The sequence below is a fragment of the Diospyros lotus genome, chromosome 8 (assembly GCF_014633365.1).
Source record: "Diospyros lotus cultivar Yz01 chromosome 8, ASM1463336v1, whole genome shotgun sequence".
Lineage (NCBI taxonomy): Eukaryota > Viridiplantae > Streptophyta > Magnoliopsida > Ericales > Ebenaceae > Diospyros > Diospyros lotus.
Genome location: NC_068345.1, coordinates 17630346 through 17655204, shown reverse-complemented (window position 1 = coordinate 17655204; position 24859 = coordinate 17630346). Strand labels below are relative to the sequence as shown.

The 24859-nt window shown below is 36.1% G+C and overlaps 1 protein-coding gene across 12 annotated transcripts in view; it reads left to right on the top strand.

Moving 5' to 3' along the window:
• Positions 1 to 24859, top strand: part of LOC127807166 (uncharacterized) — a 145401-nt gene that overhangs the window by 65039 nt on the left and 55503 nt on the right. For 2 of the 12 annotated variants that reach the window (XR_008024618.1, XM_052344825.1), the window contains one exon: positions 14541 to 14592. The exons of 9 other annotated variants lie outside the window; for them this stretch is intronic. Coding sequence is in view for 1 of the 3 variants with exons in the window: in XM_052344825.1 (XP_052200785.1) it covers positions 14541 to 14592 (52 nt within the window). In the remaining 2 variants the exon portion in view is untranslated. Of the gene's footprint in view, positions 1 to 14540; positions 14593 to 21472; positions 21560 to 24859 lie in introns of all 12 variants that reach the window. One more of the 12 variants, XR_008024610.1, reaches the window with a different exon arrangement.

Below are 24859 nucleotides of genomic sequence, written 5' to 3'. Positions count from 1 at the left end.
CGAACTTCAGAAAAAGCTTCACTAAGAGACGGGATTGGATTTCTACTGACGATCCTCCCTCAGACTTCATCATACTCAACATTGAGTCCAGCAAGAAACTTAAAGACTCGGTTAGCATCAACCATTTTCTGATAATATTTGCAATCTTCTGTGTTTTTCCACTCATGTATTGAATAGATCCAAGTCCTGCCAAATGCGCTTTAAATAATTAAAATATATGGTGACAGTATCACTACCTTATCGAATCTCACCAAGTTTCAAGTTGAGCTCGTAGATTTGGGATTGATTCCCCAAATCAGAATACATGGCAGTGACTCCATCCTATAGTTCTTTTGCTATAGAGAAGCACATATAGTTTGAACTTACCTCTTTCTCCATGGAGTTAACAAGCCACGTCATCACCATTGAATTCTCGGCATCCCAAATGTCATACAGTGGGTCTTTATTGTCTGGGGCTCATGTGGCGCCAGTCAAATAGCCAATCTTTTGCCGACGTCAAATGTACATACGAACAGATTGTGACCAACGCAGGAAATTGGTACCATTGAGACGAATAGTCGTAATCTGTACTAGATGTGAGTCGGAGGAGTTTTGGGGAACTCGAAACTGATCTTGAGAAGAGTGGGATTGCTAGGTCGGAGTGATTGAAGATGTAGATTCAGTCATGTTGACTGAAAAAAAAAAAAGAAAAGGATCAGGACAGTAGAAGCAAGGCGGAGCAGTAGTCGGATCTGCACACAGTGACCGGATCTGGACCAGCTAGCAGTGACCCACGGATCTGGGCACTTGGATCTTGGTACCCAGGTGCCCAATCTGAACAATAGAAACTTAAAGACTTAAAGACTCGATTAGCATCACTAAGAGACAGGAGTGGATTTCTACCGACGATCCTCCCTCGGACTTCATCATACTCAACATTGAGTCCAGCAAGAAACTTAAAGACTCGATTAGCATCAACCATTTTTTGATAATATTTGCAATCTTTTGTGTTTTTCCACTCATATGTATTGAAGAGATCCAAGTCTTGCCAAATGCTTTAAAGAATTAAATTATATGGTGACAGTTTCACTACCTTGTTGAATCTCACCAAGTTTCAAGTTGAGCTCGTAGATTTGGGATTGATTCCCCAAATCAGAATACATGGCAGTGACTTCATCCCATAATTCCTTTGCTGTAGAGAAGCACATATAGTTTGAACTTAACTCTTCCTCCATGGAGTTAACAAGCCACGTCATTACCATTGAATTCTTGGCATCCCAAATGTCATATAGTGGGTCTTTATTGTCTGGGGCTGATGTGGCACTAGTCAAATAGCCAATTTTTCCCTGACCTCAAATGTACATACGAACAAATTGCAACCAATGCAGGAAATTGGTACCATTGAGACGAATAGTCGTAATCTGTACCGAATGTGAGTCGGAAGAGTTTCGGGGAACTCGAAACTGATCTTGAGAAGAGTGGGATTGCTGGGTCAGAGTGATTGAAGATGTAGATTCAGTCATGGTGACTGAAAAAAAAAAAAAAAGATCAGGACAGCAGAAGCAAGGAGGAGCAGTTGCCGGATCTGCACACAGTGACCGGATCTAGACCCGCTAGCAGTGACCCACGGATCTGGGCGCTTGGATCTGGGTACCCAGGTGCCCAATCTGAACAATAGAAAGTAGATCGTATCTAGGTGACAAGCAACGAAGAACAATGACCAAGGGCGGATCTGACGTGCGAACTAGGGCGGCTCTAATGCGCGAAGTAGGGTTGCACGAACGCGACCAAGGACGGCGGATAGGAGCGGCTTCGGTGTGCGATGCAGAGGCGGCAACAAGTTCAACAACAGATGCGATGGACAGTAGCCGACCTTCGCGAGAGGCTGGGAGGCTGCGGCCGTTCCTGAGGTGGGAACCCACTGGAAAACGATGACGACTGTACATGCGGCGGCGGTCGGGATGGCCGAATCTCAGAGCCGGCGGCCGGTGGCAGCTTGAGGATGCACCGGTGAGGTGGTCAGTGAAAGGGAGGCGACAGTGCTTGGGTATAGCAGAGAAATAGTAGAAATTAGAGTTTCACAGTGAACGGCTATGATTTAATCCCTAATTCTAGCTCTGATACCATCTAAACAAGGTTGAGAAAAATATATTTCTCTAATTCATAAGATTATACGTAAATTCCCCTTTTTTCTTTATAGAGGAAGAGAATAATACAAAAGGAAAATAACAAAAAAGAAAAGGAGAATATAAACAGAATATACATAGATTCTAAGTTATACAAAGAATATTTTATATTCAAAAATACTTCTATTTCTATAATAGGTATATCATATATATGTGTTTATAACTTTATATATATAAATAGATCTCTATTTATATATATATGAATATATATGTATGTATGTGTATTTAGAATAATATAAATTTTATTTAAATAATTTTTTTATGTACCGCCTAGACCCTACCTAGGCGCTAGGCCCCAGCTTGGCACCCAACTAGCGCCTAGCGCGTTTTAGAACACTGGCATTTATATCCCTTTTGAGTAGGAGAGTAGCCAAGAAAAATGCATTTGACGCTATTTATAATTCTCTCTCTCTCAAGTTCTCTCCTCTTTCAAATTCTCCATCCAAAACTCTCTTCTCTCTCTCGGATATTCTATAATTTCTGACTTGTTCAAGTATCATCTTAGAGACTTGGTAGTTTGATATACTGTATACATTTTATTTGGCCTGGATACATTGTTTTCTTTCTCCTACTCTAGCTAGTTTATATATATATATATATCTAAATATATATATATCATTTCCCATCTTTTATGTCAAGTCGCTAGCATAATTTCTCATAAACTTTTGACTATACTTCATTAACTGCCTTGTTTTTTTCTTTGTTTGCCAAAATTTACCTTTTCTAGTTTTCCTTGTCTCTTTTGCATGTATGTAAAGTCTTAAAGCCAACTCTCATGGTTATGATTCTTTCAGCATCTTTTCATTTTAAACCACTAAGGCTCTTTTTGGTTGGGAGCTTTTTCCTCAACTCTCCTAGATTCATTTTTGCCATATTTCAAATTGCAGTAGCCATCACAATCCACATTTTCTTAGCATCTATTACTGCCCAAGTAATCTCTTCAGCCACATTTTTCCCTTGAAAATTGCTGCTGCTTTTTATTTTTTTCATCTTTTAAATCCCGCTAGAGTATAATTTCACAATCCTTACCACATAAACAATCCTCTTGTTTGATAAGAAAGCAATCTATTTGGGTAGTTGATAAGCCATTTTATATGTGATCAAGTGTTAATCCCATTTTTTTTTTAATTTATTATTAGCTATGATAAGCTCATATGCAGTTGCAAAATCCAAAGTAGCTTTTTCCTCAATATTTGTTTCTCCAAATCAAGAACTCCATGGACATCTCTATACCCATTCACTTCTTTGCCCATGTGACCATTAAAGTAACCTTCTATAATGATTTTTAGCCTGTGTTGGCTGTGCTGTGATTGCGGGAAAAAGTGCTTTTTTATGGCAAAAAAGCTTCTGCCTATTTTTTGTACTTCTTAGCAAAAATTTAAAAGTACTTTTAACGACAGCAGAAACAGAAATTTTGAGCTTTTTCTGTACAACAAAAGCAGAAGCAGAAAAATTAATAGACAAATTTAACCATAATGAACATATAAATTTACAATTATTGTCCTTGTAAGATTAGACGGAAACGTACTAATCTTTCATTAACATACAGCCCTAGTTATAGGGTTGAATATTTACAACTTTTGGAAAGACTACAAGAAGGAAAGATTACAATAAAACACATTTGGAAAGTATCCTAATTTGGAATGAGGAAACTATCCAAAAACAAGATTTAGAAACTTTCTAAAAATCTTAGCATTATGGCTGCTTTACTTTTTCTTGAACTTTCACATGTCAACACTCCCATTTAAGCTGGTAAATGAATATCCATCATTCCCATCTTGCATGCTAAGTCTTCAAATCTTCTAGTTGCCAATCATTTTGTTAGAAGATTTGCCACTTGCTTCTCGGATGGAACATAGGGTATTTGAATTATACATTTCTCAAACTTTTTCTTTATAAAATGCTTGTCAATCTCAATGTGCTTATTCTTGTCATGTGCATAGGATTATGAGCCATGCTTATGGCTGATTAGTTATCACAAAATAACTTAATTGGTTCATTAACAACAATCTTTAGATCTTTTAGGACAATCCTTAGCCATGGTAATTCACATAGGCCGAGTGCCATAGCCCTAAATTTGGCTTCAACACTTGACCTTACCACTATACTTTGCTTTTTACTTCGCCAAGAGACCAAATTCCTACCTAGAAACATACAGTTTCCAGTAGTGGACCTTCTATCCATTAATGATCTTGCATAATCTGCATCTGTATAGCCTTGTATAATCAAAGTACCACCTGTTTTGAACATAATGCCTTTGCTTGGGGTTGTTTTCAGCTAGCACAATCAATGTTATTAAAGGCCCAATGCGCATTAAGACACAAAAGGGTGTTGGAGCTTAGGGTGCAAGGCGAAGCACATGCTTGATGGAACTAGGCGTATGCTAACTAAAATATATATATATATATATCCTAGTTGAAGAATAAGGTATAAAATAGGTCTTAACTCCTAATAACATATTTATAAGCATGTTATCAAGGAAATCAAAAAATTCAACATATATTAACGGAAAGAATAATAAAAAATGTCGAAAAATGCAATCTAAGTCTTTAAGTCAACTTAAATTAAATCTTAAAACAATTTATAGGTCTTAAAACTTAATCAAGATTAACTAATTATGCATTTTAAATAATCTAAAAATTATCCTCATCATCAAGATCAAACATTTCATCATTAGAAGTATCATCTCTAATATCTTCTTCCCCATCATCTCCCTTTCCATCTTCTTGTAGTTCAAATTCAATTGGAGCATTTGAAGTAGTAGCCCTTTTATTCATTGTCAAATTTGTAGTTGAAGCAATAAATTTAAACCCTACTTGCAGTCGACCCCCAATACTACATCGCAACTCCCCAATTGCAGTAGCCTAAGATCTGCCTCAAATTCCTCTCTTTGCATCTCCCAATTAAATCCATGGCAGGCTGACTTACTTAGCACCCTACTTCCATTTGCCACTGTCACACTCAAGGGTTGTGTTCTCGTGAGTGGACACTTCAACCTCCTAGCAATGCCCTCATCTAGGAAGTTATGAGTGCTTCCACTGTCAATAAAAATCAGCAAGTTGTTGTCTTTCACCTTTCCCTCCACCTTAATTATTTTGTTGTTGGTTATCCCTTTCAACTCATGTATTGAAAATTTTCCATTATCCTCTTCTCTTGACTCTCCACACTCCTCTATTTCTTCCTTTTCTTCTTTCAGACTTTCCATTGGATCTCCCTCCAACGGTGGGCGCCTGCACTGGTGCTCGGGATAATACTTATCCCCGCACTTGAAACATAAACCCGGTTGTCTCCTTTGATCATTGTACTTTCCACCTGAGCTGGATCCCCCCAAATTCTTCACCCCTGGGTTGCCTCTTACCCAGTCACGATGGAGTCCTCTTCCCCCTTGATTAGAAGTCCCCATTGTTATGGCCTTTTGCTGTTGTCTTTGCTTCTTCATCAAGGCCTCCACCACCATCTCCTGCAACCTTGCACTCTCCTAATCATCTTTCTCATAAGTCTTAAATCCTCACTGAGGCCAGTTAAGAAACTAGACACAAAATAAGCCTCGGATATGTGAGGGTTATGATTGATCATCAATCATCTTAGCTCCTTAAACCTCCTTAAGTAAGTCCTTACTTCACCCACCTGCCTTAACTTATTAAATTCTTCGATAATATCGGACATACTTCTCTCCCTAAAGCTCTTAGATAATTTATCAGTAAACTCTTCCCAGGTGGGATTATCCCTTACTCTAGTCCACCCTTGGTAACAAGCATCTACCATATCATCAAAATAAGCAGCTGCTAAGGCCACTTTTGGACATATTACAAAAAGGAAAGATTACAACAAAAGACATTAGGAAAGTATCCTAGTTTGGAATTATGAAACTATCCAAAAACAAGATTTAGAAACTTTCTAAATCTTAGCATTCTAGAAGCAGTTATCGATGGCTACTTTCCTTTGTCTTGAACTTTCACACCTCAACAGTCCTTTATATATATATATATATACACACAAATATATACTTAAAAAATATATTTTATATGTGCATATATTTTATATAGATAAAAGAAAAACAGTTGTGGCAGCTGCTGCAACGAAACCCCCTAGCCATGGGGCTTGGTTGCTTTACTCGTTCTAAATATAATATAATATAATTCAATATAGAATATAAAATATATTTAAGGGAAAGAAGTTATAATTTTGTTTTCATTTTAAATAATCATAAAATGATGTTTAATATAAAATCAGTACTAGCTATACAAGTATTTTTGCCAATATCCTTTTTCATAATTTGATTTTTAAAAGTAGCCTTTGCATTTGCTAGCTGAAGACATACAACAATGTTATACATGTGTTTAAATAATTTGGTCAAACACAAAAATTACTTTTTATACAAAGTGATTATTGTAGAAATGATGCTCTTAAAAGTGCTTCTCACGACAACAAAAATTTTACAACAATATTAAATAGAGACTTTATCATTACTCTGCCAGGGGATGTTATCCACTGCCGGTCCCAAATTCGAATAAAGGAGGAGGGTTACGTTAGGTAGTCAACAACTGGCATAAAATCTAGTCGGATCCAAATATGAATTCTAGACAAACTATCTGTTGGGGCGTAACTCATATAGAAGTCTAGAATTCATGTAGCCGACCCCACATAGTGGGATAAAAACTGGATATGTTGTTGTTAGTTGTGCTAAATAGAGATTTTCTATCCTCTCTATATTCTTCTACTAGTGCCTCTATGATATTGCAAAATTGTCCTTATCTTTTCTCCTGACCTAGCTTGTGATACCCAACTCCTTTCATTGTAGAATCCTAGGAAAAATATGGGTTTTTTTGCTAAAAATATGCAGTTCAAATGTGCAAAGCTTCAAAGAGTATACAATTTGGGAGATGTGAAACGAAGGGTGACAGTGGTTGTCAAAACCATTTTCTGCTAGAATTGGCAATTTTCTAGCGGCCAAACTTCAGGGGTAATATGGTCGCATTACATGCTTAGGAAAATCCTAAAAAATAGTTTGTACTCCCAAAATAGTTTCAAATATTCTAGAAATAGTTCATACTCTCAATTTTTCGAGCTGAGCCAAGGTTAGAAGTTTAAACAGGTTTGGCCATTATAAGGGCTACACACTTGACTTCTGAGTGAATTGCTAAAGTTCAATGCCATGTGAAAAAATTTATAAGTTAAAAAATAAATCTATTTTTTCTTGTAGCAGGGTTATCACATCAGCAATGAGCAGTGGGAAATTAAGCACCCTTTGCATTTGAGTCCATAAACTATACCTTTTTGAGGGATGTCTTTTAGTTGGTATATATATGTATATGGTACTTATTTATTCATGGCCTGGAAACTTTTCTTTTGCAAGTAATGCTCTTATGTTTTAGGCTTTTGTCCGTGAAAACTATGGAGGAATCTTGCTATCTCAGATGGGAAGGACTAGTGTTTCTAATCCTATGAATTGAATGCTTTGGGAAACTCATTTAACTTTTTAAGAGGCTTGTTTTATTTGTAACTGCATTATTGTTTTGCTGGTACATCTAATTGAACTAATAATAACATAATGTTTTTAGGATTGTTGTTCACATTTTTAAGATGTGGGCTCATGCCTATTATCCTGTGCAGTGTATGCTCTGAGAACAAATTTCTTCACCCAACAATGCGTTGTTATAATTCGGATTGGAATTGTATTCTAGTTGCCAGTTTGGCTTCAAGGATTTGGTATTTGATCATCAATCCAAGGGCATTAGTAAGTTTTTGTAGGATACCGAATAGGTTAAGTTGTTAACTTCAAATATGTGGCTAACTTCCATGAACATTAGGCATTAGCTGTATGCTGTGTGTATATGTACGACTATAATTTGGCAAGAGGTTTAAACATCTGCACTTACGAATTAGTCTCTCAACTCTCTCACATGATCAACAATATCGGATGACAAGTTCCAAAGAAGGAATAACTGTAGAAATAGAAGTATTTTTTGAATATAGAATATTCTTTGTATTTCTTAGATTCTATGTATATTCCTATTTCATTTTTTTGTTATTTTCCTTTTTTATTATTCTTTCCTCTATAAAGAGAAAAGGGAAATCATCGTATAATTCTAAGAAATAGAGAATTATATTTTCTCAATCTTGTTTAGATGGTATCAGAGCCGAAATTAGGATTAAATCACAGCCGTTCAATTGTGAAACCCTAATTTCTTCTATTCCTCTGCTATACCCAAGAAGTGCTGTCGTCCTTCACTGGCCATCCTCCGGTTGCCGCTGCCCTTACATCGGCTGCCGCCTCTGAGATCCGGCCATCCCGACCGCTACCGCATCTACAGTCGTCGTTGTTCTCCAATGGGTTCCCACCTCTGGAACAGTCGTGACCTCCTAGCCTCTCGCGAAGGTCGGTGTTGCATCGCACTCCAGAGCTGCCCCTATCCGTTGTTCATGCTGCTTCTACATCACACATCGAACGTTCGCACCTATTGCTGTCGCGAAGGTCAGCTCTGCATCGCACACCAGAGCCGCCACTATCCTTCGTTCTTACTGCTTCGTTCGTGCCGTTGTTCGTACTGACCCTCTATTGTTCAGATTGGGCAACTGGGTACCCAGATCCAGATCTAGCTGTTAGTGGGTCCTTGCTTCTGCTGCCCTAATCTGTTTGTTCAATCATCATGATTGACTCTACATCTTCGGTCACTCTGACCCAGCAATCCCAGTCTTCTCAAGACCAGTTTCGAGTTCCCCGAAACTCCTCCGACTCACATCCGGTATAGATTACGACCATTCGTCTCAATGGTACCAATTTTCTGCATTGGTTGCAATCTGTTCGTATGTACATTCGAGGCCGGGGAAAGATTGGCTATTTGACTGGAGCCACATTAGCGCCAGACAGTAAAGACCCGCTATATGACATTTGGGATGCCGAGAATTCAATGGTGATGACGTGGCTTGTTAACTCCATGGAGGAAGAGATAAGTTCGATATATGTGCTTCTCTAGAGCAAAAGAACTATGTTATGAAGTTACTGCCATGTATTCCGATTTGGGGAATCAATCCCAAATCTACGAGCTCAACTTAAAACTTGGTGAGATTCGACAAGGTAGTGATACTGTCACCATATATTTTAATTCTTTAAAACGCATTTGGCAGGACTTGGATCTCTTCAATACATATGAGTGGAAAAACACAGAAGATTGCAAATATTATCAGAAAATGGTCGATGCTAACCGGGTATATAAGTTTCTCGCTGGACTCAATGTTGAGTATGATGAAGTCCGAGGGAGGATCGTCGGTAGAAATCCACTCCCGTCTCTTAGTGAAGCCTTCTCTGAAGTTCGGCGTGAAGAAAGCCGAAGACTGGTTATGTTGGGCAAGAAAAAGAGTGGTGAAAGTGGGCTATCTGAAAATATGGCGCTCGTGACTGCTGATGCTAATGCTGGTGGACGGCATATTGCGAGTCAACGATAGACGGAAGAAAAACCTCGTGTTTGGTGTGATCATTGCAATAAACCACACCATACTCGAGAGACCTGTTGGGTGCTTCATGGCAAGCCAACCAATTGGAAGTCTAGATCAAAGTGATCCCAACCTACTGCTCATGAAGCTGATGCTGGACTATTCAACAAAGAGCAACTTGATGAACTTCTGCGACTGCTAAAGTCTAATCTATCCCTTGGTACACCCAATTGTTCTTTGGCCTATTCAGGTAGAAACTCCTTTGCCCTATCTAGGTCTTTTCAATCTGTTCCATGGATCATTGATTCAGGAGCATCTGATCATATGACTGGTTTATCGCATCTATTCAACTCGTTTATTCCTTGTTCTAATAGTGAAAAAATAAGTATAGTTGATGGTAGTCTTTCACCTATTGCAGGTAAAGGTCTCATTAAACTTTCTAACAATATTGATCTTCAATCAGTACTCCATGTTCCTAAACTTGCCTGCAATCTTTTTTCTGTTAGTAAACTCTCCAAAGAGTTTAATTGTCGTGTTATCTTTTTTGATTCCTATTGCATTTTTCTAGCCCAGAACTCGGGGAAGACGATTAGCAGTGCTAGAGAACTAAATGGGCTCTACTATTTGGATGGGGATGTCTTGTGTAACAAAAAAACTTACGGGCTGAGTGGTATTAGTTCTACTTCTGTTTCTAATCAAATAATGCAATGGCATCTAAGGCTAGGCCATCTCGGTTTTCCTTACTTGAAATATTTATTTCCTACGTTGTTTAAAGGAGTGGATCCTTCTATGCTTCAATGCGAGAGTTCTCATTTATCCAAAGATCGTGTTAAATTTCTTTCAAAACCCTATTGTCCTTCAACCATTCTATTTAATACATAGCGATGTTTGGGGCCCTTCTAAGGTCTCCACTTTGTCTGGCAAAAAGTGGTTTGTTACTTTTATTGATGATCATACTCGAGTTTGTTGGGTTTACTTACTTGCAAAGGAATCAGATGTGCCTAGAACTTTCAAGGATTTTTTCCATCTGATTGAAGCTCAATTTAACACAAAAATTTGTATTCTTCGATCTGATAATGGCATTGAATATTTTAATGAATTTTTTTTTTTTTGGGGGGGGGGTTTAAAAGAAAAAGGAATTTTACATCAATCCACTTGCCGTGAAACTCTCCAACAAAATGGTATTGCTAAAGGGAAAAATCGACATCTACTCGAGGTTGCCAGGGCCATCATGTTTTCTATGAATGTCCCTAAATACCTCTAGCGTGATGCAATTTTAACCGCTTCCTATCTCATCAATCGTATGCCCACTCATGTTCTACAGTTTCAAACTCCCTTACACTCTTTAAAACAACTCTTCCCTCTCTGTTGTATATATTCTGAGTTACCCTTAAAAGTCTTTGGATGCACTTGCTTTGTTTATGTTTCTCAAATATTTTGTTCCAAATTGGATCCCACAGCTGAAAAATGTGTCTTTCTGGGTTAAGCACCAAATAAAAAAGGGTACAAATGTTTTAATCCTGTTACCAAAAAAACTTGTATTAGTATGGATGTGTCTTTCCTCGAAACTCAACCCTACTTTCTCAAAAATCATCTTTAGGGGGAGCATATTGAGAACGAAAATAATTTTTTGGATTCTAATGTTGAGTAAGATAATTACTTAAAACTCTATGATCCTCGTCCTACCATGATTGGTGCTCCCCTCCACTTTGATAAACAACTCAAGGATATAAATGTTCCAAATATTGTGGAACAGGGTGTGTCTTGTTCACTGGTGCCTAGCGTGATGGGATTGGAACCAGGGGGAGAATTACCACAAACGGATTAAAATATTCCAAAATCGGAGCTTCAGTTTTATACTAGAAGACAAACCCTGAAGAATACTATCAATCCGAATATTCCTCTAACAATTGAACAATCGACGTCTTCGAATGATGGGCTTTCCAATAGTTCTTCTTCTTCTCATGGTAACTCTAAATCCACTGCTCTAGATTATTCTTCATTTGACTTGTCCAATCTTGATGTCCCTATTGCTACTAGGAAAGGAGTGAGATCTTGTACCAAACACCCAATTGCTAAATACCTGTCATACCAAAAATTGTCCAATCATCATAAGGCCTTTCTTTCAAATATTTCTAACCTGCATGTCCCAAGAACAATTCAGGATGCCCTTGGTGACCCAGATTGGAAGTTAGCAGTCCAGGAGGAAATGAGTGCTCTTAGAAAGAATGGAACTTGAGAGATGGTGAACAAACCAGAAGACAAAACAACAGTAGGTTGTAAGTGGGTATTTACTATAAAATGTAAGGTAGATGGGAGCTTTGAAAGATACAAAGCAAGTCTGGTTGCAAAGGGTTTCACCCGAACATACGGCATCGACTATCAAGAAACATTTGCTCTAGTAGCTAAAATAAACTCCATTTGAGTTCTCCTCTCCCTTGCAGTGAATCTTGATTGGCCACTCCACCAATTTGATGTAAAGAATGCCTTCCTAAAAGGTGATTTAGAAGAAGAAGTGTTTATGGATCTTCCACCAGGGTTTGAAAAGAGCCTCGTCACAAACAAGGTATGTCGTTTAAAAAAATCATTGTATGGTCTAAAACAGTCACCGAGAGCGTGGTTTGAAAGATTTGGAAAAGCGGTGAAAAGCGATGGTTACATTCAGAGCCAAGCAGACCACACACTATTCTTCAAGCACGCCAACGACGGTAAGAAAGCAATCTTAATTGTCTATGTGGATGATATAATAATAACTGGTGATGACAAGGGAGAGATTGAAGAGCTTAAGAGGAGATTAGCTCACGAGTTCGAGATCAAGGACTTTGGTCCTCTAAAGTACTTTCTTGGGATGGAATTTGCAAGTTCTAAGGAGGGGATCTTTGTCAACCAATGTAAGTATATTCTGGATTTACTCGATGAAACAAGAATGCTTGGGTGTAAGGTTGCTGAAACTCCTATTGAACCCAACTTAAAACTTCAACATGTCGAGGCCAAGAATGTGGTAGAAAGGGAGAAATATCAAAGACTTGTGGGTAGACTTATTTATTTATCCCATACTTGACCAGACATAGCTTTTGTTGTAAGTGTTGTAAGTCAATTTATGCACTCACCTGGTTCACAATATTTTGAAGCTACCTACAGAATTCTGCAGTACCTAAAGGGAACCCCTGGGAAAGGTTTACTTTTTAGAAAACGTGGACATCTTTATGTAGATGCTTATACAGATGCAGACTGGACAGGCAGTATAACTGACCGAAGATCTACATTAGGTTACTGCACTTTTGTGGGAGACAATCTTATTATTTGGAGAAGTAAGAAACAAAATGTGGTGGTCAGAAGCAGTGCTGAAGCCGAATTTCGTGCAGTTGCCCATGGTATTTGTGAGGTCATGTGGATAAAGAGGCTTCTATCAGACTTGAGGGTCTCCACTTCCCTTCCAGCTAAAGTTTACTGTGATAATAAAGCTGCAATCTCTATTGCTTATAATCCAGTTCTCCATGACAGGACAAAGCATGTAGAGGTGGATAAACACTTTATTAAGGAAAAAAATGATAATGGAGTAATTTGTATGCCCTATATTCCAACAATTGACCAAGTGGCTGACATTCTTACAAAAGGAGTACATAGAACTCAGTTTGAGAAACTTGTGAGCAAGCTTGCCATGGAAGATATCTTCAAGCCAACTTGACGGAGAGTGTAGAAATAGAATTATTTTTTTAATATAGAATATTCTTTGTATATCTTAGATTCTATGTATATTCTGTGTATATTCCTATTTCTTTTTTTTGTTATTTTCTTTTTGTATTATTCTCTTCCTCTATAAAGAGAAAAGAGAAACCATCGTATAATTCTAAGAAATAGAGAATTATATTTTCTCAATCTTGTTTAGACATACAACAGACAAAAAAGGTGGTGCAATTGCGGAACTCCGCTTGTAGTTTTATTTCTAACACCTGCTATTCTAGACTCAAGATAACTATCGATATTTTATGCTTTTATTACCTAGACTTACAATTCATAACAATTGTAGTTGCCATGAAAATAATCGTTTATGTTCATGAATATCTGTAGTTCTTGGGGTGATTTCGAGTTCTTGACTTGACCCGAGAGACTAAAGTTGGTGATATCTAGGGTCGTTATTTAGATATCATCTTTTACGTCTTAGATTCTTTTTGTTATAACACCACTACCATCTATGACTTGCTAGTTGTGGTTAACTTTTGGCTCATAAGACTAGATAGCATGTGCAAATGCCCCCAAGAATCTAAAATGTGATTGGGTTACGGTAGAAGTTTGCCATTTGAATCTTAAACTCTTGCATTCTCACCGGGACATGGTAATTCTGATCTATGATTAACCCTAGAATTCTGCACAATAACCTCCACTCTTAATAGTGGGTTTGGACCACCTTGAGTACCGTTATAACAAGACAATTTTCACTAAAATTTTGGACTTTTAGGATCGAATAATATAGTGCACTCTACTAATGAGAGATTCCTATAAGAGTTGTCCCCAACCCTTTCTTGGTCCCCACCCCCCAATACACACACAATTTCTTGAATACATTAGGTTTGATAATCAAGTTGGTAGTATTTTCTTGAATTCAAGGGGAGCCCATCTCTATTTTAGTATAGCATTATTTCTTATAAAATAAATCAATTGTGGTTTATTTTCTAGGTTTATGGTTTCATTTTCTGCTACATGTTATGGCTGGCTTCACAAATTTCCTTATTTTTGCTATTTGTCTTGGTGTTTCTAAATGACATGGTTATTTGGTTGGTGTATATTTGTTTATTTGGTGGTCGTATAGTTGTTCAACTAGTTTTATTGTTTGTCAGATAGTTGTTCGGTTGGTTGTCATATAGTTGTTCAATTAGTTTGATTTCGGTGTTTTGTGTCTGAGTATATAATATCTGTTTGTTTCTGCTTCTGTTTATTTAGATTGGGATCCAATTCTTTTGGTGGTTGTGATCAACAAGGCACCCAGCAATTGGTAATTTTAACTATACTTTAACAAGATTAATTAAAATATCTTTACAACATATGCTGAAATTTTGCTGTTAGCTTATTATTTTTGTAGATAGATACGTTGATATTATTTTATTTGATTGGATTTATCTAGCCATTTTAGTTCTCTTAGTTTTAAGTAGAATTTTTCTATGATTTTGGTAGATTTTATCTTGAGAGCTTTTTTTTTTTAATATAATCTATCTCATTGTAATCAGCCTCTAATTTGTAAATAATCAGCTTTTATAAATAAGCTGCTAGCCTTTTCAGTTGAAAAACACAAATTACAAGGAGTATATATTTTTGTTATATATTTTGTTTCTACAAGAGTATCTCAATTAGATGGTTTTTATTTTTTATTTTTTACGTGAGTCTAACTTTTTATACATTTGAAAAATTGCTTGAGGACATGTTTCCCTCTTTATGTCTAGATCTTTGGTCTATATTTTTGCCCCTATTTGCATAATAGATCAGAGCAGACACTGAGAACAAAATGGAAGGCAGAACAAAAAAGGCATGCCTTGACATAATTTTATGGATTCTTTAAAAATTGCAACTTTGAGCACATGTTAAATTGCTATAATCATGTTAAGTATACATAAACTACAAGTTAGCCCATTATCCTTTGTATTTTCTGCTCAGTCACTCGTCTTGTCATTCCATCAAATGTTTGTCTAGAACAGCTCTTTCAACATCATTCTCTGGCCATCTTGGATCTTGAATCAACTCTAGTTAGTGCATAATTCTTGCTTCTGATCAGTCTTACCTTTTGTCCTATTTAATTTGCTAGCTGCGAAGTGTAATCTTGCAATGAGAGGATGGGGTGCCCTTGTCTTTTGCTCAAATCCCCTTATGCAGACAAAACTTGCAGGGAAAAAAAAAGTTAGGTCTTACATGCTAGTAAATAAGGAGAGAGAGTTGTTGCTTTGGACTCCCTTAATTTCTACTTTATTTTCCAATCCTTGCTCATATTGATGGTGACAAGAAGAGTTGTTACCATGACATTCCATGAATCTGAATTATGTGGCCTTTCATGGAGTATTTTGTGGTCGCTTTGCAGTGTGTTTTAAGAAAAAATATTTTGAAAATTAATGGCAGAGAACATGTCAGGAAAAGAGCAGATTAGAAGCCTTCCCAATATTGCTTGTATCGTTTATAGTGTTGATTGTTTTCTGATTTGATTGTATTTACAGTTGTAAGTTGCTTCCTTTTCTGTACATATTTCCTAAGCTAGTTTAGGAAACTATCTAATTAGGAAACTTCCTAATTAGACTTAGGAAACTGCCTATACGAGTGATAGGCATATGTGTTTTTTTTCCCCTTAGAATGAATACGATTGGATGTTTTTTCCTTCTTCTTAACATGGTATTAGAGCTTTAGGTTCTACCCTAGAAGTAAGGTCTTCCTTAGCCGTTTGTGGCCAAAACCTTCTTTGATCCAATCTTCTTTCATAACCTTAGAATCATGACCGACTCCATAGAATCTGGTAGCACCAATGAAGTCCCTTTTTCGGGCAATTCCAGTAGTGGTGCGATCACTAGTGGAGAATTAAAAATATCCAAGCTACCTACCAGTTGAATGGAAAAAACTACCTCAAGTGGTCTCAGCTAATTAGGACGTTCTTGAAAGGCAAGGGAAAGTTAAGTCACTTGTTTGGAACTGAGCCTGAAGAGAGTGATCCTGCATATGCTTCTTGGGATGAAGAAGGCTCAATGGTAATGTCCTGGTTTTGGAACTCCATGATTTAAGAAATCAGTGACACAATGATGTTTTTTTACCACGGCTAAGGAGATCTGGAAAGTTGTGAAGATTACATATTCAAAGGTAAACGATGCTGTTCAAATCTATGAAATTAAGACTAAGGTAGTAGCTACTAAACAAGTGAGTCGGTCTATAACTGAGTATTCAAACTTACTGCAAACCTTGTGGCAAGAATTTGCAAGGAAATCTTGAAAAAGGGCCAGAGGCAGGTACTTCTAACTTAGCCTTCACAAGTATTACTTTCACTTCTCTTATCTTACATGCTTCAGACTTAGCCCTACAAAATACTTTGATTCTTGACTCCGAAGCCACTGACCATATGACCCCTTCCTTACGTATTTTTGTCCTACAAACCATGTCCTAGTATAAGAAAAATAGTGTTGGCAAATGGATCCTTAACAACTATAGTTGGACAAGGGGTATCCTCATAAACAACCATCTAACCGTGAAAGATGTTCATGTCCCTTAGTCTGCGTTCTCTTTGTTGTTTTCAGATCATTTTTAATTTTCAGTTTTCTAAAACGATGAAAATGCGTTTATTTTGTCATTTTCAAAAATGCATTTTCGAAAAAAAAAAAAAATTATAAAGGAAACTCAATGTTGTTTTCAATCAAAGCAATCTCTAAATTCAAAACATGGAAAACACAATCTATTTTCTATATTTTGGCTCTAAAAAAGAAAAGGGAAAAAAAGGAAAGAAGGAAGAAAAAAAAAATTTATTCTTAAATTTTAAAAATAAAATTATATATTTATTTAAAATTTAAAAAATATAGAATATTTATATTATAATTAAAAATATAGGATAACATATAGTATATTATTAAGTATATTACGCATATAATAATATTTAATATAAATTATCACTTAGATATCAGTAATTTATTAATTAAATTTATTATTTTATTTTAATAATAAATTTTTATTAAAAAGAGTTAATTTTATCATTTAATAATTAAATTCATTAAATAAAATATTATAAAATAATTTTTTTTTTCAAAATTTTTAAGCAAATGCGTTTTCTAATGATGCAATCTTATCATTTATAATCACATTATGTAATATTAGTTCTCGTCTTTAATTTTTATTTTGATGCTTCCTATTTATAATCACATTATGATCGCACTTGCTATTTTTTTCCAAGTTAATTTATTTATTTATTTAAAATTAAATAGTTTTAATTTTTTGAATAATTAAATTCATTTAATGAAATATCATTAAAAAAATATTTTTAAAATTTCAAAGAGAACGCATTTTCAATTTTCTAAAAATAGACTACCAAAATAAAAAACTGAAAATGAATTCAAAACTCAAAATTAAAAATTAAAAGCAAAGAGAACATAGCCTAAGCTTTTCACCAATCTTGTTTCCATTCAAAAGTTAACCCATGATGCTAACTACCGTGACATCTTCTATGGTCTCTAGGGTAAAATATGGTCTCTATCATCTTGAAGACCTTAGTGGACATATTGTTAGAAGGCAGATTTTCCCTATATCATTTTTAGATAAACCTAATAAGGATTTACTTTGGCTTCTTCTTTTTCGTCTAGGACATCCATCTTTTAATGTTCTTCAGTTTATGTTTTCCTCTTTGTTCAAGGGATTAAATGCTAGGGATTTCCGATGTGATGTATGTGAACTTGCTAAACATAAAAGAGTTTCATTCCCTCTCAATAATAGTAGAAGTTCACTTCCTTTTGATCTAATTCATAATGATATATGGGGTCTCTCTCCGATTCCTAATCTCTTAGGGGCTCAGTGGTTTGTGTTGTTTGTAGATGGTTGTATACAAGTGGTTTGGCTATATCTTTTAATAGCTAAATCAGAAGTGTGCACCATCTTCCTAAATTTTTGCAATATGATTAAAACTTAGTTTGGGGCTGAAATAAAAAGGGTCCAGATAGATAATGTTAAAGATTTCTTCAACCATACCTTATCCAGTTTCTTCCAATAGAAGGGTATAATCCGCGAGTCTTCTTGTGTTTACACCGGCTGAGAGAAATAATGAGCATTTGCTAGTTGTTACATGGGCTTTGCTATTCCACAATAATTTCCTAAACATTATTGGGGAGAAGCTACTTTGACAATGACTTATCTCATTAATAGGTTACCCTTTATAAGTCTTGACTCTAATAGTGCAATTCAGCTTCTTTCTAAAGCTTTTCCAGATTTCATGCCATCTAATGAACTATGTCCTAAAGTGTTTAGTTGTGTGAGTTTTGTTCATAATCACTCACCTAATAGAGTTAAATTGGGCCCTAGAGCTCTTAAATGTATCTTTGTTGGGTATCCTCCACTCAAAAGGGGTATAAATGTTTTCATCCTCCATCCAAAAGGTTTTTTGTCTGAATTGATGTAAGTGGAGGAGAGTTCCTATTTCAGTAATTCTTATCCTCAGGGGAAGATTGAATTCTTGGAAGAAGGGAATAGGGAATTGTTTCTTCCTACCCTTCCTTCTTCTTCCTCTAATCATTCTTTATCTCATCCAAAGGATATCCCACAAGATTCTCTAAATGTGATACACATGGAATATCTCCAGCCTTCTTCTAGTCCTTTAAAGGTGTGTTCAAGAATAAAGGCCTTACCCTATGCATGCTGAATCATCTGAACTAGGACTAGAATCCTGTAATCCCAATTTTGAACCTACTTCATTATCCATTCAGCCTAAGCAGTTCCTTAATCTAGCTACATCAAAGCCTGATCCGAGTACCTATCAACAACCTGAACCTGAACTCAATGATCTAAACATTCCCATTGCCCTCAAAAAGGGAACCCGGACCTGCGCTAAACATCCTCTCCATCTATTCATGTTGAGAGTCCTGGACTGCTAAGGAGTCTAACTGAGAGAAAGGACGTGGGCCTAAAAATAATCAGGTGTTGATAAGTAGAGATAAGGAGGATTTGGAGACTCAAGAGATAACGAAAACAATAGTCCAGATAAGTCCCTAAAATTCAGGAGAATTTGTAGGAGTACGCTGTGTATCTAATCTAATCTAATCTTGTATCGAACTTAAATTTATGTTGTATTTTATCTCCTAATTGTTAGGTATAGATAGCATAACAACTTGTATAAGAGTGAGATTCACGATTAATCAAGTAAGAGTTTGATTTTTCACAAACTCATTTTGATTCTCGGTTCCCTGCCTAAGGGTCCTAACTTTGTTCATGGTATCAGAGCTTGGCTCTTTCTAGCCTAAGTATCCAAATTATATGGATACTCCAAGCCTCGGGAATGCAGTCCCTACTGCTGCAGAGTCATCCCTCAATTCGACTCCTCAACACACTGCAATTCTGGCTATTGTAATTGCTACCAACACCCTATCAATGGATAGCCACACCTCGCAAATCACACAACATACATTGAACAGAAGAAACTTTAGGGAATGGTTTCAATCCGTCTCATTGGTGATTAAAGGCAAGGGAAAATTTGGCTATCTCATCGAGGCTATTCCAACTCCACCAAAGGAATCCGGAGAATACCAATGATGGGAGGTAGAGAACACTATTCTAATGGCTTGGCTTATTAACTCGATAGAGCCTACGATAGGCCGAGCCTAGAATAAAATTACTATGACTGAAAATTGGCTTATATGTGAACTACTATGACTGAAAATTGTCCTAGAATAAAATTAGTTGGTCAGCTCCTACGAGGCTCTATTGTGACAAGAAGTCAGCCATTAGCATTGCCCATAACCCCGTTCAATATGATAGGACAAAGCATGTTGAGGTAGATAGACACTTCATCAAAAAGAAACTTTAGAGTGGCTTGATCTGCACACACTTTGTTCCTACAGGAGAGTAGCTGGCAGATGTTTTGACTAAAGGCTTATTGGGTCATGTGTATCACAAGATATTGATCAAGATGGGAATGCATGATATACACTCACCATCTTGAGGGGGAGTATTAGAAAATGAGCAGATTTGTAGCCTTCCTAATAATGTTTGTATTGGTTATAGTGTTGATTGTTTTATTATTTTCTGATTTGATTGTATTTTCAGTTGTAAGTTGTTTCCTTTTCTGTACATATTTCCTAAGCTAGTTTAGGAAACTATCTGATTAGGAAACTTCCTAATCAGACTTAGGAAGCTGGCTATATGAGTGGTAGGTGTGCATATATGTGTTGTTTTTCCCCTTAGAATGAATACGATTGGATGTTTTTTCCTTCTTCTTAACAAAACACAAATTTTCGTTTCTTACATAGCTCTCCAAAAGCAGTGTTGAATGCTTTCTGTTGATGGCCTATTAAATGAACGGAACAGTCCATTTGCCACTTGGGGTGTAGGTCATGAATCACCATTCATCGTTTAAGGCTTTGCACCTTTAAATATTGTTGGTATGGAGGTTCCAAAATACACTGTGTGTCTTGGAAAATTCCAAATCCAAGCCCTAGGAACATCAATTGGGTGAAGGCTTGATTCATCGTCAGCAAATACCTTACTAGGTCAATTCTTTACTATGGCCTAATTTTGTAACATGTATTTGCAAGAAACACATTCAATTAGCTGAGGATTGGTGTTTCAATTTACCTCATTGACTTGAAAATATGTCCCATTCAGGGGAAAGCTCCCTCTCATAGCTGTGCGACATGGTATCTGTGTAGAATGTGTATTAAGTAACTAATAGTGTTTGATGTAACTAATTAATGCCATTTTAAATAGTAGTGAAGAACATATTATTACCAGAAGGGTCCCTCGAACAATTTGGGAATTTGCTTCTTGGATGCTATTGCAAGAAAAACATGTCTTCTCATCACAGTTTGCCCAATTCTTGGAAGTTACACCTCCTTTCTGGTGGTTGAATTGAATTTGCAGTTTCACCTGACTCGCATGGACACATTTTGATTTTGTAGAATCAATAACAAACCCCAAAAAGAAGGTTAAACATGAATGAACATTCAAGTTTCATTGCCTATCTCCTTGCCCTAGTGGCTGAATGAGATTGTATAGCGGTTTAGTGAATTGTTAAGAATGCTATAGATGTGATGGAGATATTTGACCAATTATCCATGCCCCTTAACCAATAATGTCTAATCCTTCCATGTCACTGTTCCTCTGATGTTTTAAGCGTCCTTACAGTTATATTCTTGGTTGCTGTTTGCACTTACCAGGTGTCCATATAGCAAGAAGGTATGAACATGCATCATCAGCTTCTCATTTGTCCAACTGTAATTTCAGCTGAGTTGGCTAACAATGTGGTATAATTCTAAATATTTTCATAAGGATGCATTTTTCGTAATTATTTATTACAATAATACTATTTTTGCAAACAATTACATGGTATTGTGGATGTATTTTTTTTTATCCTAGTTGTTGCTGCATAATCTTCATCCTCAATAGTATATTGGTATTGTTATTATTTCTTTTTACTTTTATTTTTATGCTGAGAAAGCAGTTAACAAAAATGATAATCCTTCAATCTTGCATCAATTCTACAAATATCATTAAAGAATCAACTAATAGAATATCATGTAGTTACAACTTCTTGATGTAACAATTTAATGTGTCATCTTGGTGTAAGCATTTGCTGTCATTGGTCTGATTAGGAGGGAGAATTATTGAAAAGAGCATAAAATTGAGTCCAACCCTAGCTTATTTGATTGTGAACTTGAAAAGGGAAGAAAGGTGAAGGCAGTAGATGAAGTGTTCAATTGTTAGGAATGAAGAAGATGCCACAAAAGATGTTACGGAGTAGTTATCAACCTTTGTCAAACCTATACATAGCTCATGGGGTCTATAAGATTACAACACTTTCTCCAATATAACAAAATCATGATTTGTCATTCAAGATGGGTAACATTTGATAGTTAGAACATCCTTATAGCAATGTTTCTGCATCTTGAACAAAAAATCATGTTTTTGTTGTATTGAAGGAGGTGTTGTCTTATTGAGTGCACAAGTTGCAGATAGGTTTGAAAAATGTTGGTAATTTCTTTCTTCCTTAACATGACAATGAGTGGTTTGTTGGGTCTCCCTTATTTATTCTCTCTCTCTCTCTCTCTAGATCATGATTAAACGGGCAAGGTTTTAGCCCCAATTTGCTCACTTTTGTGTAAATTTTCTTTACACATTACGCTGATTCATTAGATTGCCACATATTTTTCATGTTGTCACCTTTATAACACATCATGTGCCACATCGGCAAGTTGTAATGAGGTGATATTCTGTTAGCTGAATATAAATGATGCTGTAGAATTGATACAGTAGGCAATGGTTAGTAATTTCTTGGTAATTAACTCTTTTTCTATGTGATAAGCGCTTAAATTCTTGAAAGAATACAATTGGGTTGTGAAATTATGACGTGAGAGAAACCGTTCACTAAGCTCTTTATCCTACATTGAAATTTTATAAGTTTCTAATGCCTTCAAATAAACAAAGGGTTTGATTATGGAATCCAATTAGTGCACCTCAGAGTAGCATCCTACTTTTATTTTGTTTTGTTTACGGAATCTTCTCACTTGTTGCCAATTTCCACCATTGAAATTGATTAGCTAACATGTTAGAGAGGGATGTTTTGAAGGCAAAATAGAGAGGGAGGGAGGGGACATAACTTGTTTTCTCGGTTTTGGCCTACTCAAAGAGTGGGGGAGGAAGGGGGAGGTTGAAACCCATATGAAATTTGCATATAAAATTTTAAGAAAATATTGTTTTTCTTGTCTATTTGTAGTTGCATTTTCCATAGACCCATAACAAGATCTGAGAGATTTTCTAATGACAATGTATGAGAACTCCTATATTTCACTTGTTGGTACTGTGTAATTTTAGTACTTGTGTCATTTGTTTGGAAATAGAATTTTTCTACATTTAATGTGAAATTTTGGCATCAAGGATTAAGTAGAAGGCCTCGCATTATGTATAGAAAGAAAGCATAGACAAAACTGTTAAAGCTCAGGGTTTTGTTCTGGTAATTAATCCTTTATTATTATTGTGGAAAAGCTATTGACAAAATTGATAATGCTTTAGTAATTTTAATTGGCTATGGTTCTTTTTTTTTATTTTTGGGTACTCTTTCATGAATAATCTGAAGCTTAACTCTTTTTTTACAAAGTATTCTGTCAATCAGAGATCATGATTTAAAAATTTTCAATTGAATGTCACCCTTTCATTTGCAGTATGCTGAATCAAGAGAAAAGATGCCAATCTTATGTCATGTTAAAAAAATTGGGTTATCTTTTTTAAGCATTCTAATGGTTTTATTTATGTCAACGAGCTAGTACTACCATATTTTGCTTATCTTGTCATTTGGTTCTTATTTTAGTTTGTAAATGCAAATAAATGCACTTTATGTCTTTTTTTTTTTTTTTCTCAGATGGCTGAAAACTGCCATAGTTTTCTTCCAACTCTATAACAACGCAAAAGAATAAGCAGTATTGAAAGATAAGAAAAAGATGGATTGGGATTTGTTGCCTTAACTATAATTCAATATTATTAAATTTGTTCCAATTTGTTGTATTGCTTGACCTTTTTATTGTTTTGGTGAAAAATCGGTCATTTTTCCTTTTGCTTCACAACACTTTCGTGGAACTTCGATATGCTAGCTCTTGTCAATTGATTTTAATTTGTAGATCATGTCCTGATTCTTTTCTTCAAGGTTACATAAATTTTATTTTTACTTGCAAGTGTTTCAAGTATGAAGCTTTAGAAGTGACGCTGGTTTTCTTATTGCAATTATTTTGAATAGCTACACTATGTACTTGTATCACTATTTTGCTTGCGGATTAGGATAGAAGTTACATTGCTTAAGCTTGAGTGTACGACATATCAATTCTTGTTTAGTGCAATATTGTTATACCAAACAAGCACTTAATCCTTACCAACAGTGTTTTGAACAAAGCAAGGAAGGACTATTTAAAATTGTGGAAGGAAATAATGTTTGATTAGTTGTCATGTATTTCCTTATGTTGTGTTATGATTGCATTGTATTGCTTTGACTGTAATTGTTATGTTTTTTGTTGTGTTGTTATAAGCAAGGATTGGATTAGTTAGGCGGTTAGCTAGTTGTTGCAACTTGCAACAACTATTTGTTATCAAGGAGAGTATAAATACTGAGCTATGCCTTCATTTTTGTACGCTCAGTTTATTCTAGTACAATCTTTTCAGCGAGGTTTTCTTTTCTTCTTTCTTGCGTTTTCTTTCTTTGCACCTTGAAGCTCTTGCTTTAAGGTATCAGAGCCCCAGACAGACGTCGATGGCTTCAAATCCAGAGTTTAGTTCCTCCTCTCTACCTCGTTCCTCCTCTACTTTGTCGTTGGCCTCACAGTTTGACTTCTTAGCGGTGGCTAAAGCCTTTAATTTCATTCCGATTAAGCTGGATACCAACGATTACCTCTTCTGGAAGGCTCAGATCTTGGAAACAATAAGGGCTTTCAATCTCCTTCCATTCATCAACAAGTCTTCGCCACCTTTGAAATATGCCTCCTCCACCTTTGCACAGGATGCTCAAGAGCAAGTTATCACAGGTGGCTCAACTATTTTCTATCCATGCCATGGAAGTTACC